The sequence below is a fragment of the Erithacus rubecula genome (genome assembly GCF_903797595.1).
Source record: "Erithacus rubecula genome assembly, contig: SUPER_Z_unloc_3, whole genome shotgun sequence".
In the NCBI taxonomy this organism is placed as follows: Eukaryota; Metazoa; Chordata; class Aves; order Passeriformes; family Muscicapidae; genus Erithacus; species Erithacus rubecula.
Genome location: NW_027635944.1, coordinates 269,809 through 283,204, shown reverse-complemented (window position 1 = coordinate 283,204; position 13,396 = coordinate 269,809). Strand labels below are relative to the sequence as shown.

General features: G+C 41.4%; 1 protein-coding gene across 1 annotated transcript in view; it reads right to left on the bottom strand.

The window, feature by feature from the left end:
- Positions 1-11,270: 11,270 nt before the first annotated feature.
- Positions 11,271-13,396, bottom strand: part of LOC306814893 (fibrillin-2-like) — a gene marked incomplete at both ends in the record, with an annotated part of 115,840 nt that continues 113,714 nt past the window's right edge. The window contains 2 exon segments of the mRNA XM_079331388.1: positions 11,271-11,663; positions 12,913-13,069. Coding sequence (XP_079187514.1) covers positions 11,271-11,663; positions 12,913-13,069 — 550 coding nt within the window.

The window sequence follows — 13,396 nt, the reverse complement described above, 5'->3', positions numbered from 1 at the left end:
TTCTGCTGTTCTGCCTTTGTGTGCTGCAAAAAAACAGGTTTGCAGAGTTCACTGTGGGTGAGGTGGATGGAGACTGCTGCTGGTGTTCAGGACAGAGAGAGATGCAGGCTGGCCCAGAGCTCTGGCTGTTACCATGGAAGGAGGGAATGGTGAAGAAGAGCAGGCACATTCCCCAACCAGCAGCAGGGAAGGTGTTGTCCTTGAGGTGCAGGAGGTTTTCCTGAAGTGCAGATGCCCTGGGGTGATCTGGTGCTGGCAGACTCTGCTCCATCCCTCGGGCTCCTCTGGCCTTGCTGGCAGCTGCACAAACAGGAGGTACCAAGACAAGCCCTGCTGGTTCCTGCACCCTGAGCTGAGAGCAGCAGCAGGAGCCTGAGGGCAGTTCCTTTGTCTCTCCTGTCACCTGCCTGCTGTCTCTTCCACAAAACTTAGGATTTCTGCTTCCAGGAGCCCCCTGCACCCTGCCTGCACAGCCAGCTTTAATTGTACCCCACCACACAACAGGGGGCAGGAAAAGGGAATCCTTCGGGATTTGAACTGTCAGGCCATGTTGAATTAAACTTCTTAACACATCTTCCTCTAAAGATCTCTCAGTAGTGATACAATCAACATAGAGCAACAGCAAAGGGACATGCCAGCCTGCCCTGCCTGGCTCACAGTGGTGTAAAAACATTACAGCAGCCTGACTTGTGGCCCTCTCAGCCCTGCTGACAGAAATCTGATGGCAGCAGCCCCTGGCTCTGAGATCTGCCTCACAATCTCCCTGGGATCTGGGGAATCCTGCTGAGCTGCAGCCAAAACAAACTCCAGCATGAGGTTCCATGTCGGGTGCATCCCCTGGATGAACCATCCTTGGATCCATCCACAGCATTGACAGAACTCCTGCTGACGGAGCATCAGTGAGGGGAATCCTCTTCCTGCGCAGTTCCAGGAGTTCCAGCTGCAATCCTGTCACCAGGTGGCACCGCACCCCCTCGCTGGTCCACTGCTCCCGTTCATTAAACCACCTAATGCTTTCAACAAATAACAAATACCACCATAATAACTTTGCTTTCCCTATTTATGTTTATAATAATTTTGAATAGATTGGTGAAGAGTTTAATATTAATCCTGCCAGACCCTGTGGAGATAAAGTGCTGTGGTTTTGCTCCAGAAAGATGCAGGAACCTTCAAGCAGAAGCTGCCTGAAGAGTTCAAGCAGCCAAGTAACCATTTCATAACACACTGGGTGATGCTTGATTTTCACAATGTCTTTCCAGCAGTGTTAGCCTAGAGAGCAGAAGGATAAATTCTGCAGGCAGAGAGAGAAAGACTTCCCATAAGGTGTTTTATTTCATAAACAGCAAACAAGACAAGTGTCTGCCACTTCCAGCTACAAAGGTGGGAGCTGGACAAAAGGAAATACTTTGTGTCATCCTGAAATATCGAGGGACTGACTGTTCAAAGTACTGATGGAAACTGAATCCTGCAGCACTAGACACATTTTCATATTTAGCTTGAAAATCACTTTATGACGCTGTTGAACAGTTTACAGCTACTAAAATCTTGGAACATCTCGGCAATTAAATTTGTCCATGCAAAACAGATGGTAACATGGAGTCAGTCACGAGCAAAGTGTTTCCACAGGCTCTGGCTTAAAGTTAAAGAGCTGGGATTAGCCTTGAAATATCCTCAGTCCTGGCCCTGTGAGGTTACTCATTTTTCAGACCAAGCTATCTGGCTGGATGGGTTAACCACAGCATTGCAAATTATAGAGACTCTTGAACAATCCCATTCTACTGCTGTTACAGTACTGCATATAACACTTAGAGTAGTATTAAATAAAATTACACATCAAGTAAGGGGCTGGACACCTTGCTAAAGAATAATCCAGCGTTGGCCCATGTGTTTTGTAAACCCTGGGGGCAATTTAATGCAACTCCTCTCTCCTGGGTAGCAGTGCTGAAGAAAAAAATTGAATCAAAACCATTTGATAAGGTGCAAAAATATCAGCACAAAAGTCAAGCTTGTAGTTTAAGCACCTGTAAATCATGGTAGGTCAAAGCACAGTCCTGCCAAGAGGAGCAAGCAGCACTCTGCAGAGTCAGCCAAGGACAGCTATTTGCAGAATTAACAGGTGAAATCAAGGCCAGCCACACACTGGTGTGGGCTTTCTGCAGGGTTTTGGCTAACCTCATACAGATTTCATTTTATGGAGCCTTGTTAAGAGTGTTTGTTCTCATTAAAATCTTTCTGTACCCTTCAAGCAGTAATAGTAGTAACTCTGGCATGGCAGGAGTAAAGTTCAGCCTGATAAACCTTGATGAACACTTTTTCATGGCATTTCTATTTTCTTTATATTGCATAGCTTGGGGGAAGCTTTTGTGTTCTTCCTGTGTTTGTAAGGATCTAGAAAATGAGGCTTGATACTCAGCTGAGACTTGGAAGTGCAAGGTTACATTTCCTCTGTAGCCACAGCTCAGATCTCACTTTTTCCATCCTGTTGGCCAACCCTCAAACCCATCACTCGTTCTAGAATTCTCACAATCCATTCTGCCCCGGACACAAAACATTCCAGCAATAATCTGTGGTTTGGAACTGCATCCATGTGCCATCACTCCAAACACATCACGATCCAGAAAGTTTCACTTTCCCAGGTTGAACAAGGTTAGTGATAAAACCCATCTTCCCCTACTGCAGCTTTGGCTTTATGTCATAAATAAGCTCTGAGCTGTAGTTTTGTCCTTGCTCTGATAGTTATTAATCACATTCTATGGCAGCTTTTATGCCAGGAAACAACCTATTGGTAGATTTGGGATTCAGATCAAATACTTCTCTTGTGTATGTTTTGTTGTGAATAATAGTAATCGTTTCTCTTCTAATGGGAAGCACCTAAAATTGTTTTGTAATTTCTTTAAAATAACACTTTAAAATTACTTTTTGTAATCCTCTTTAAAACATTCCTGTGGGATAATTAATAGTTTCTGATAAAGAAAAATCAAATACATAAACCAGCTTGTTCCTGCAGTCCCTGAGCATAAGATACTCCCCAAATCTAAACAAAAGCAGGAAAAGATGTGTGGTTTCACTGGCTTCACTGCCCTGTATGAACAGACCTTTTAAACTGGCCAGTGGTATAGGAATACCAAGGGATACCAATGTTTCTGCCAAGATTTCAGATTCTCATGGTGGTTTTAGTGAAAGTGAGGCTGGTCAGGTCACACTGTCTGACAGATTTTGGAAATTGGTGCTGTTTGTCCTCCAGGTGATCCACTTTGAGCAGCTGCAGTTTGCTAGGAGGTTCCTTGCTTGTTTGTTTGTTTCAAGAAACGAAGAAAAATCCCTGTTTCTCAGTAGGTGTAGGAGAAATTGTTCAGTGTCCCAGGGGATTTCTGCCCTGTGGGAGCACTCACATTCCAGGGGTGCTCTGAGGACTTGACTGCTCCTGTCAGGAGAGGAAGGAGCAGAAGGTCACCCGCAGAAATCCTGCAGGATCTCAGCCTGGCTCAGGAGCTGAGGGTGAGGGAATTTCAGTGTCTGCCACCAGAGTAGCTGTGGAATGATCTGCTGGAGGGAACTGGCAGAAGATGAATCCCTGTGGATGAGATCCTGTGTTTCTGACTTCTGCCTTGGAGAGGACATCAAAAGTGGTGTAAGGAAATACACAGCAGGACAAGGAGGGTGTGTCAATGCCTTCTGTGCATATAAACTTATTTATTTTTTTAAAGCACTTTGTACTATGGAAAAGTAAAGTGGTTTGCCTTTTTTATCCCTTTTTTTGCCTTTTTTTTTTTTTTTATATATAAACCATTTAGTCATGGGATGCTTGATATTTGATCACTGAAAATTTGGGGCTTTGACAGCTTGTGTGGGCCATATTCTAGATTCTGCTTCCTCTTGATTTTTAACAAATCTTGTTTTTTCTCTGGATCACTTTAGAATATTTGCTCTTGGCTGCCCCCATAACCAGTTTGTTTGATGCAGACTGCATTCTACACCTGAATGCACAGTTCTTTGTTTGCCACTGCATGGCTGAAATTGAAAAGGCAGGAAAAGAAAGGGTTTTTCCTTTAATTAAGTAGCAGCACTAAATAAAATCAAATCTAAGGAGGAAGATGGTGATTATTTAAAAAAAAAATTATATATGATACACAAATAGTTTTAGTACTTAGTCTGGAGACAAAGAACTTGACAATTGAGAGTGGTTTCTTCTCATGTACAGAAGTTTCTGTTTATTTCGTTCATTTTGGAAGGTATTGTCTGCACAATGGGGAAGGCAGATCTGGCACTGTGATTGTAACATTTTTGCATCTTTTGTGGATAAATAGATATTACCCCATTTTCTGTCTGTGTAACTTCAGAAACATTAAAAAAAACCCCACTGCTTTCCACAAAGAACAGGTTTGTTTTTTGTGTTTGTTTGTTTGTTTTGGTTTTATTGACCATGCCAAGTTATATACATATTTTATGCCCCTTTCATGTTGTCTCTTGCTGGGTATTTATTTTTCTCTTGTCCGCAGCAATGTTTTTATTTGCTTCACACTTGTTGAATGTAACTTTATGGAAACAAGAGCTTTTCAAGCATTTTCTTTGCTGGTGCTCCATTCAGGGTTGGGTTGCTGTGGTTTGTTTTCCTTGGGCCCTTCCTCTGGACTGTTCTTTCCCTAGGAACACAAGCCCTGAGGAAGGGCAGCTCGGTTTTTCTCTCCCTGGAGGAAGTAACTCAGTTCATCCAGCAGGAAAAAAGACTCATCTGTGATTAGCTCCATATTCCACAAACTCTCAGGTTTTGAAGTGTGTGTGTGTATTTATAAAATTTACATCTGCGCTCTTAGCAGCAGAGAAACTTAAAAAACAAAAATAAAAATAAGGTAAATATAAAAAAATAAATGCAGAAAATGAAATTAATTTTCAGACCATCATCTTCTGCTTCCATCTTGGCTTTGAAATTGGGTTTCTACAAAGTTCAGTGGTCTGTGGATATTAGTGGTTGGTTGGGGTTTTTTTGTTTGTTTGTTTGTTTGTTGGGGTTTATTTATTATTATTTTTTGAGGTTTTTGTTTTATTTTGTTTTCTTTTTGTTTGTTTGTTTGCTTGTTTTTAATTAGAGTTGGGATTGAGAGACAGGATTTTTGTGTTTGGTTGTTGATTAATTCTTATCTATAGTACAGTGATTGTTACAGCACCTTTAATTAATAACCTTAAAATGACAAAATGGAGCTGTATCTTGTTTGTAACAAGGATTTGCAAGGCCTAACTATTTAAATAAAAGCTAGCATCTATATTATTTGTACTTTTGACACAATGACTAAACACTTGTGACCCACACTCTGGTACTTTTTATCCAACCAAAAACTACTACTTTATACCAAGAAGAAAGAACAAGAAGGAAGAGGAGCCAACACCCAAGATCCTTTATCTTGTTTCACACTGTTTTAAAAAATTAAATTCCAAACCCTTCACAATGTGATATTATACACTAATTTTCACATACATACCTATGATTTTAACTTTATTACCTAATTTTGCAAGCCCTCTCCAAGGCTTCAGGTCAGAAGCAGTGTTTGTTTGGGGGTCAGAGCCAGAAAGCACAGAAAGTTTAAAACTCTCAGGTTTTAAGGATCCAACAAGTGGAGAAACACACTGCACTTTCCAGTGATTTTTTCCAGTGTATTTTTTTCTGGCAGAACTTTACTGATCAATTTTGCTGATTTTAAAATTTTAATGATTACAATTTTACTGATCAAGGCTGAGGGACAGAGAACTGAGGTATCCCAGCAGTGAGTCTGGCTTTAAAAATACTGTAGTAGGAGGCATTTTTTTGGTTTTAATTCATCTTATCTAAGGTCTCTGAGATACCTGATAGATTTAAAAACAGGCATTTTAAGCTGAATTTTGATTCTTAACTTTAAAAAAAAAAAAAATGACACAGAAATTGTTAAGCTAGTGTTTGGATAATTTATGAGTAATGGGGGAGATGAACTCTGTGATTATCAGATGCTGAAGGTTGTGGTTATCCCTAAAACTGGGGCCTGGAGATGAGAGCAGCTGGGATGTGAAGGATTCAATGGAGACTGCAGCTGGCATTCCAATCCTAGTTTTAATTAATTAGGAGTGAAATATGAAGATTATACAAAGTGAAAAGCCCACACTGGCAAGTTTGGGGTATTTCAATGCAGACCTTGAGTGTGCAGTGACTGATTTGAGGACTTTTTATTTTTCTTTTTTTTTTTAATATTTCAGTGTGGATTCTTTAGGAGGTCTTTCCCAGCATTTTTTCCAGAAATCCTTGGAATTTTGGCAGATTTTGGGACTTTTTTGCCCATTTTTAGTGTGTTTTTAAGGGGATTTTTGTGTTTCTTAGTGCAAATTTTCAGGGGGTTTTAGGGTTCTTTAGGCTGTATTTTTTCCAGGTTTTTCCCAATGTTTTTCCCAGATATGCTCAGAATTTTGGCAGGTTTGGGGCGTTTTAATGCAGACTTTGGATGTCTCAGTGCAGATTTTAGGTAAATGTTTACACCTGACTCAGGCCATTTGTGCCTGTCAGTGTTGTGTGGCAGAAGTTCTTCTCAAATATCCACCTCAAAACCGCTTTTATTTCTGATCTCCAAGAACTGGTGGCTTCCAGAGATGTGATATTATTTTGGGAGAACAGTTGGATTCCCTTTTGACCCTGAGGGCGAGCTGCTTGGCAGGGTTTCTATTGAACTGGTAAGTTTTTAGTCAGCTCCTTTCAGCCTTCTGCTGGATGATTTTTCTGGAGCAGACACAACAACAGTGAAATTTGTGCCTTTGGGTGTTATGGTTGCTCTGCGTGTTGACCTTAAAGCTAAAGGTTCTTTTTTAAAAAATGAATGTTCATCAGAATGTTATGGTCATTTGATATTCCTCCTCCCCATGTGAAGAACAGCAAGGCCTGGAGATATGAACATTATTTTTCAGAGCACAAAGAGGCCCTTGTATTTCCCTCACTTAGGTACATAATGAATTATTTTTGCTAAATAAGTAAACTGGGGATCAGATCCTGTTTTCTTGAAATTCTTTGGGCTCAAAACCACAAGCCAGGCTTTGGGAACACAGCTCATTTTCAGCTGTGAGTTTGGAGATATGGTCTAAAATTCCAAATATTTCCAGAATTCAGGTGTAATGGTGACAGGAATTCTTCATTTTTCATCATTGCAGAGAAGAGGGAGCATCAGTTTAGTTGTGTGCATATTTGTGCTGTTTTGAATACTTTTTTTTTTTTTTTTTTTTTTGTCAGCTTCTTAGGAATCTTGCCCAGGGGCAAATCTTAGTGGTAACTGACAGGGTTTTTTTCAATCTATATTGTTCAGGAAATGCTAGAGGTTGAAGCAGAGAAATACCAAATATTTCTCTAAGTGTATGATCAATACAGAAAGACCAGAATTGGATAAAACTGCAGCAAACTGTTGCATATTTACTTTACATCTTTAGTCACAGGATTTTAAAATGCACCAAAAAATTCCTGCTTGTGTAGCAAGTGTTTTCTGAGGCAATGAAGAGCTGCTCCTGCTGGTATTCTTTGTGTCTGGAAATCTGGTTTTGGCCATGAGTAGAAATGCTATCATCACTCTCCTCACTAATATTTGGTAGGTTGCTTTAATTAAATTGCAAGCACTTTTAGTCAGAACTAGATAGGTTTCCTCATAGACTCTAATTGTTTCTTTGATTATTAAATCACTGAAAACTTGATTTTGCTAAAACTAACCCAGACAGGCTTCAATACACGAAGCCAAAGGGAGTTGAGGATTGGACATCTGGGATCCTAAATCCATGGCACTTCAAAGATGTTCAAGGAGTAAACAGAAGATACAGAGGAGATAAAAACCTGGAAAGCTGGTGACACCCTGTCTGGGAAAAAGATGATAGGACTGAAAATGTGGGCCAAATGAGCATGAAGAGCAAAAAATCAACAGAGGAAAAACCACTAATTAATGAAGTGAATTATGTAGTTTGGAACAAACAGTAACTTCACTGCTTGCAAAAAATTTATAAATGAGTGAAAAAGCTTTGCATCAGCTTCAGTGGTGAGGCTGAAAATCTGACAAGCACACTCAAACCCTGGCCAAGAATTGCCTGACTTGCCAACACAAAAAAATACAGTGTTAGAGAGGGTCATGTTTTTCCTGACATGTTCACAGGATTTGGGCAGTGACCTTGTTTTTGACCAGCCTGGGCAGGGAGGAGGCTGGGGAGGTTTTGGCTCGTGCTAGAACCGTGCCCAAATCCACAGGTCAGAGCTCTCTGTCACCACCCGTGCTGAGGAGGGGCTGGAATGTGTGAGAAACCACCTCCTCCACCAGTTCTGGAATTCTGTGGGAGCAAAGAAATTATTTCCTACCTCTGCTGCAGCAATTTGGTGTCAAACGTGAGCAGCCACAATGGGGACCAAGGATTTTATCTTAGATGTGAAATGTAGCTTTTTCCTCCCACCTTTTCTTCAAGAAGTGTGAATATTCCCCTCCTCAGAGCGAGTCTCATAAACCCAGCCCTTTTCCTGGATTTAAGGGGTGCCTGCTCTGCAGCTCCAGTTTAGTTTAGGTGTTAGTTTGATTTATTACACATGGGAAGAATTAAGAAACAGACTCAGGGCAGTGAGATTTTTGCTGTTGTGTAGTTTTGCAGGGCAGCTCTCCTGGGTTCCTCTGTGGGTTCTTGACCTGCAGACCCCAACCCGAGGTGTGACTGCTGATCCTGAGTCAGTGCAGCAAAATCCCACAGAATTCCACAGAACCCCACAGCCCTTTCTGGAATGCTGGCTGCCCCTGCCTAGCAAAGCCAACAGTTTATGTTTAAAGGATTCCCTGGGTCTAACTGAGCCTTCTATACAACTTTGTGGGATTAAAGATGGAAAACCTGACATATTTATGCAAGTAATACACATAATTTTTTTTAAACATTTATGATGGCGATTAGACTAAAAGACTTTAATCAAACCTGTGTCTATACTACAGTTATAACCAAAGTCCCTGCTGCCCAGGCCTAGCTTAGGTCTTAAAATTAGTCACAAAAATCTTGGTTTCAGTTGTCACAGGCTCTCTTAAATAGCAAGATATTAATTTTACTTTTAGCAACAGGCTTGGAGGTTCTGTAGCTTCCTGGGACACCAGTCTGCCTGTGCATGTGCAGTCAGCTTTCTCATTGTTTCTCAGAAGCTGTAAAAAGGCAGAATTTAGAGAAATCAGTATATAAATTTATACTGTCACAGGATGGATTGCAAAGAGGTTTTGGATTTCTTCCTCGGGATTTTGGGTTTTTTTTCTTTTAATTCTAGTTATTTTTTCATCTGGATTTGAAGCTGGGATTTTTCTGGGATTGTGTGCAACTGTTTCATGCAATTTATGATGGATGATAATGTTGCCATTCTAGAAAAGAAACAGAGTTTTTTTATACCTTGTATTTACTGTGTAATTAGTTAATGTATTACTGATGACAGGCGTGTTTTTTGTTTTTTTTTCTTTTTTTAAAAAAGCTACAAAAATCTAACAAGTGTGCACAGCACATGTAAATAATCCCTGCCCATAGCATCCTCCAGCATTTGCATCCTCAGGGAAGTCAAATGTGAGTGTTGCTGATATTTTCTCTCCTGGAGTTGACAGCAAAGGACAGAACTCTGCTGTTTTCTGTGTAAGAAATGCCAAATAAATGTGGTTTCAGACCCCACTATTGGCTATTGCTTTGAATCAATCACCAGTTTAATTCTGAACGGGGAAAAAAAAAAAAGGACAAAAAATAACCCAAAATAAGCTTTATTGCAAGAAAAGCATTGTCTTAATGATACAAATGTTCAAGAAAAAGCTTTTTTTCTTCAGACATTTCTTTTCAAAATCCCCAAACTCAACAAAAGAGAAGAAAAATCACTGAGTTTAACTTAGTATAGTCTTTGGTCAGCACCTACATGCAACTGGAACAATCCTGGATGTGCTCTGGCTGTTTTCACATGTGAGATTCTGTTGCATGGCCAGTTACAGGCACCAGCTGTCACAGAAAGCACCATTGAGACATACACTTTAACACATGACAGTACAAAACTTAAAAATAAAAAAAAAAAATCACTAAAGTAAACTAAAACTCAAGTCATTGTACAATCATCTTTCATACAGAACAAGCTATGATAAAATGAGGCGTGTACAACTACAGCATTAATGAGATTTCTAACAAATGAACTTCAGATACATAACTTCCATAATTAGCTCTGCAGGTGTGGCAATCCTGACACTGAGGGCTCAGGAAATGCCCCCTGGTTTCGAGCCAGCACCAAACAGAGTGAAACATTCTCTTCTGAGAGACATTTGCTTCAGCTGCCTGCAGGAATTAATTAATGCCAGTTTGTGGAGCACCTTTCTGAGCACCAGGTGCTGGCTCCTGAGGTCACGGAGAGAAGGGCAGCACAGTTTGGTTCTGCAGTTCCCAGGGGATTAAAAACAGTCCAGGTATTTTGCTACAGGGCTTGTGCCTCCTCCACTGTCTGCTGAGGGTGATTCAGAACAAATCCCACTGAGCTCCTGTGAAATATGATCTCTGCAGAGACTCATCCTGTGATATTTGTCCTCTATGATCCTTTTTTCCCCCCTTTTTAAAAAAAATTTCTTCCTTAGTTCTCATTTGCAAGAGCACTTCAGAATATCTTATCATGTGAACAGTTTACAATATCCCAATTCAGGATATCCTACTACAGTGATCTTTCAGCTCTCATATATTTTAGAATTACTTATATACTGCTGGTCCAAGTAGAAAAGAAAACATCTTTCAAATCCACTTTTTTTTTTTCTCGATTAAGAAAGTACCTCTAAAAATGTTATAGCTCAAATTTATAAAATGAAAGAAAAACAAGTTTCCCTTTTTGTTTACATAATTTGTTATTTTCTCCATATATTACTGCATTAAAAATAAATAAACTTCTATAATTTTTTTCATTAGGAAGTATAGCAAAATACCCAAAGTGTTACAGACTGCTAACATGAAAAAAAAACTAGCTCACATTATTGTGCCATTTAGTGCCATATGATGACTTCTTGAACTTTAGCTTTCTTAATACACTTTAAATCGAGGTTATATAGAAGATACAGTAACCATGATTTGCCCTCCTAATAGAAGTTTTGGCAGCGGCAGAGTTTGAAGCCACCCTCCAGAAAGGGCGGCTCTGCAGTCCTGGCCGGATGAAAAGAAGAGCTCTTCCCCTCCGCCTTCCTCCCCCCAAAACACACTTCCCGGAGGCAGATTCTCTTGGAAAAGCGGTGTTCTGGGGCGTGTAGACAGCTGAGGAGCAGCTAATGGAGGCGCACCCGCAGCCTGACCCTGAGGGGCTCTGTGGGGACGTGGCCGCCCTCATGGCCGCCCTCATGGCCGCGCTCGGGGCCGCCCTCGGGGCCGCCCTCATGGCCGCGCTCATGGCCGCGGTCGTGGCCGCCCAGGGGCTCGCTGGTGATCTCCAGGCGGTGCAGCCCGGGCGCTGCCCGGCCCCTCACGGCGTGCAGGCGGCCGCCGCCGCTGCCGAGCGCCATGCGGAAGGCGCCGCGGGTCCCGCCGCGCTGCCGCAGCGCGTATCGGCCATGGCGGCCCCTGAGCGCCGGCAGCAGCTCCAGCAGCGGCGCCCGGCCCAGCCCCGACACGGCCGCGCTCAGCGCCAGCGGAGCGTCCGCGGCCAGGCTGCCCCAGCTCACCTGCAGGGGGAAGAGAGGTTAGAGCAGGAGGGACGGAAAATCCCTAAAATGTGTCAATCCTCTAACAGGCCTCACAGCCACAATGAACAGCAGGCTCTGACTTCCGATTATTTTGAGAATCGTTTAACTTCATGCTTGCAAAGAGACCGTGTAGAGGAGTGTTACAAACAAGTGTTTGAGATCACTTAAAAAAACCATCAAGGTACCAGCAAAAGGCAAATTTAATTTTCAAGGGTAAGGCCTAACAAGGATTTCTCAGATTGCTCTGCAGCCTAGAAAAGAGGAGGAGGGAATGCACCACCACAAGGAGAACCCTCTGTTTTTACTGTTTTAGTGTGTTTGCACACAAAACTCACAGTTCTTACATTCTTACGACCAACAGAAACTATAGATATATGCATTTCACAACAACCCATGGAAATTCCCTGAAACTTTCTTTGAAAATTCCACAATGTACCAGTATGTAATGCAACCAAAAAAGCACAGTGAAAATAAGGAAAAACTTTAGACAGGAGCAAGTAATGCGTTACTTTAAAAATCTGAACCCCACAGATGACAACAGTGATTAGAAAGTGGGGGTTTCTTCACACAGTTTATGGATGTCACTTTTTCCTGCCCAGAAAGCTCTAGAAACTGGCAAGTTTAATGGTATTTTAAAAGTGCAATAACAAGATAAAACAATTCCAAATTAGATATGAATTTCTGCAACTTACCCTTATAAGACCACAAAATGAAGCAAGACAAAAATTAAATCTAAAGTGTAATTCTCTAAAAACTTTATCAATTCTGTAAATATTGGACTTCCAACAGCCAGAGCTAATCCCCCACCACTATGAGCAGCTATGGAACAGGCACCAAGGCTAAAATGATCTCCTGCAAGGAGATTTGTTCAGCTGTTCCAGACCATAAATGCTGCCCAACCTCCTCTTGGCAGCAGAACATGTTGAAGACATGTCCAGCTTCCCAGGTCTCTGTATCTAAAGGAGAATTATTCTCCTGGATGTACTCCAGGAACATCTCACAGTACAGAGGAATGTCTGCAAACTTTAAAAACCTCTTCCTTTCACAGCTGTTATGTGTTTATTGTCAAATTATTACTGCCAGCAGGACCTAGGTGAGGCAGGGGGAGAAAAGATATTTTTACCATTGAATGTGGCCTGTTTAAAAGATAACCTCTATTTACTACTAGTGTCGTATTTCTGAAAATACTTCAAAAAACATAACAATGCTTTTTTATCCTGGTACATACATTGTTAGCACTTCTCTTCTTCCTGCTGTCTTTTCTGGAGTAGCCATTGATTTTGCACTCATAACACACTTCTGGTGACAAAGCATTCTCTCCATCAGCATCTCCATCCAGTGGCAGGTACTGGCCTTTGTTAAATCCCATCCCTGAGACACAGTGTCTGTGGAATGAAAACGTGTTTCAGTTACTCCTTCATGAACTGTCCCTGCTAAATGGAGTGTGTGTAATCTGTGCCACAGTGTTTCTATCCTCTTCCTTGCCCTTCCCTCAGCAGGAGAGCTGTGCATTAATTTCCTCACACTGGAGCTGCTTACTGAGGGAAATGCAAACGCTGGATGAAGGCTTTTAGCCTGATCTAATTTTCATTTACAATTCTAGAAAGAAACCTAACAAAGTCAGCCTGCCCTGAAGTTTGGGGACTACAGAATTTACCCATTGTTCTGTACCAGAACAATGTTAATTTGTGTTTAATGCTCCAGATTGATGA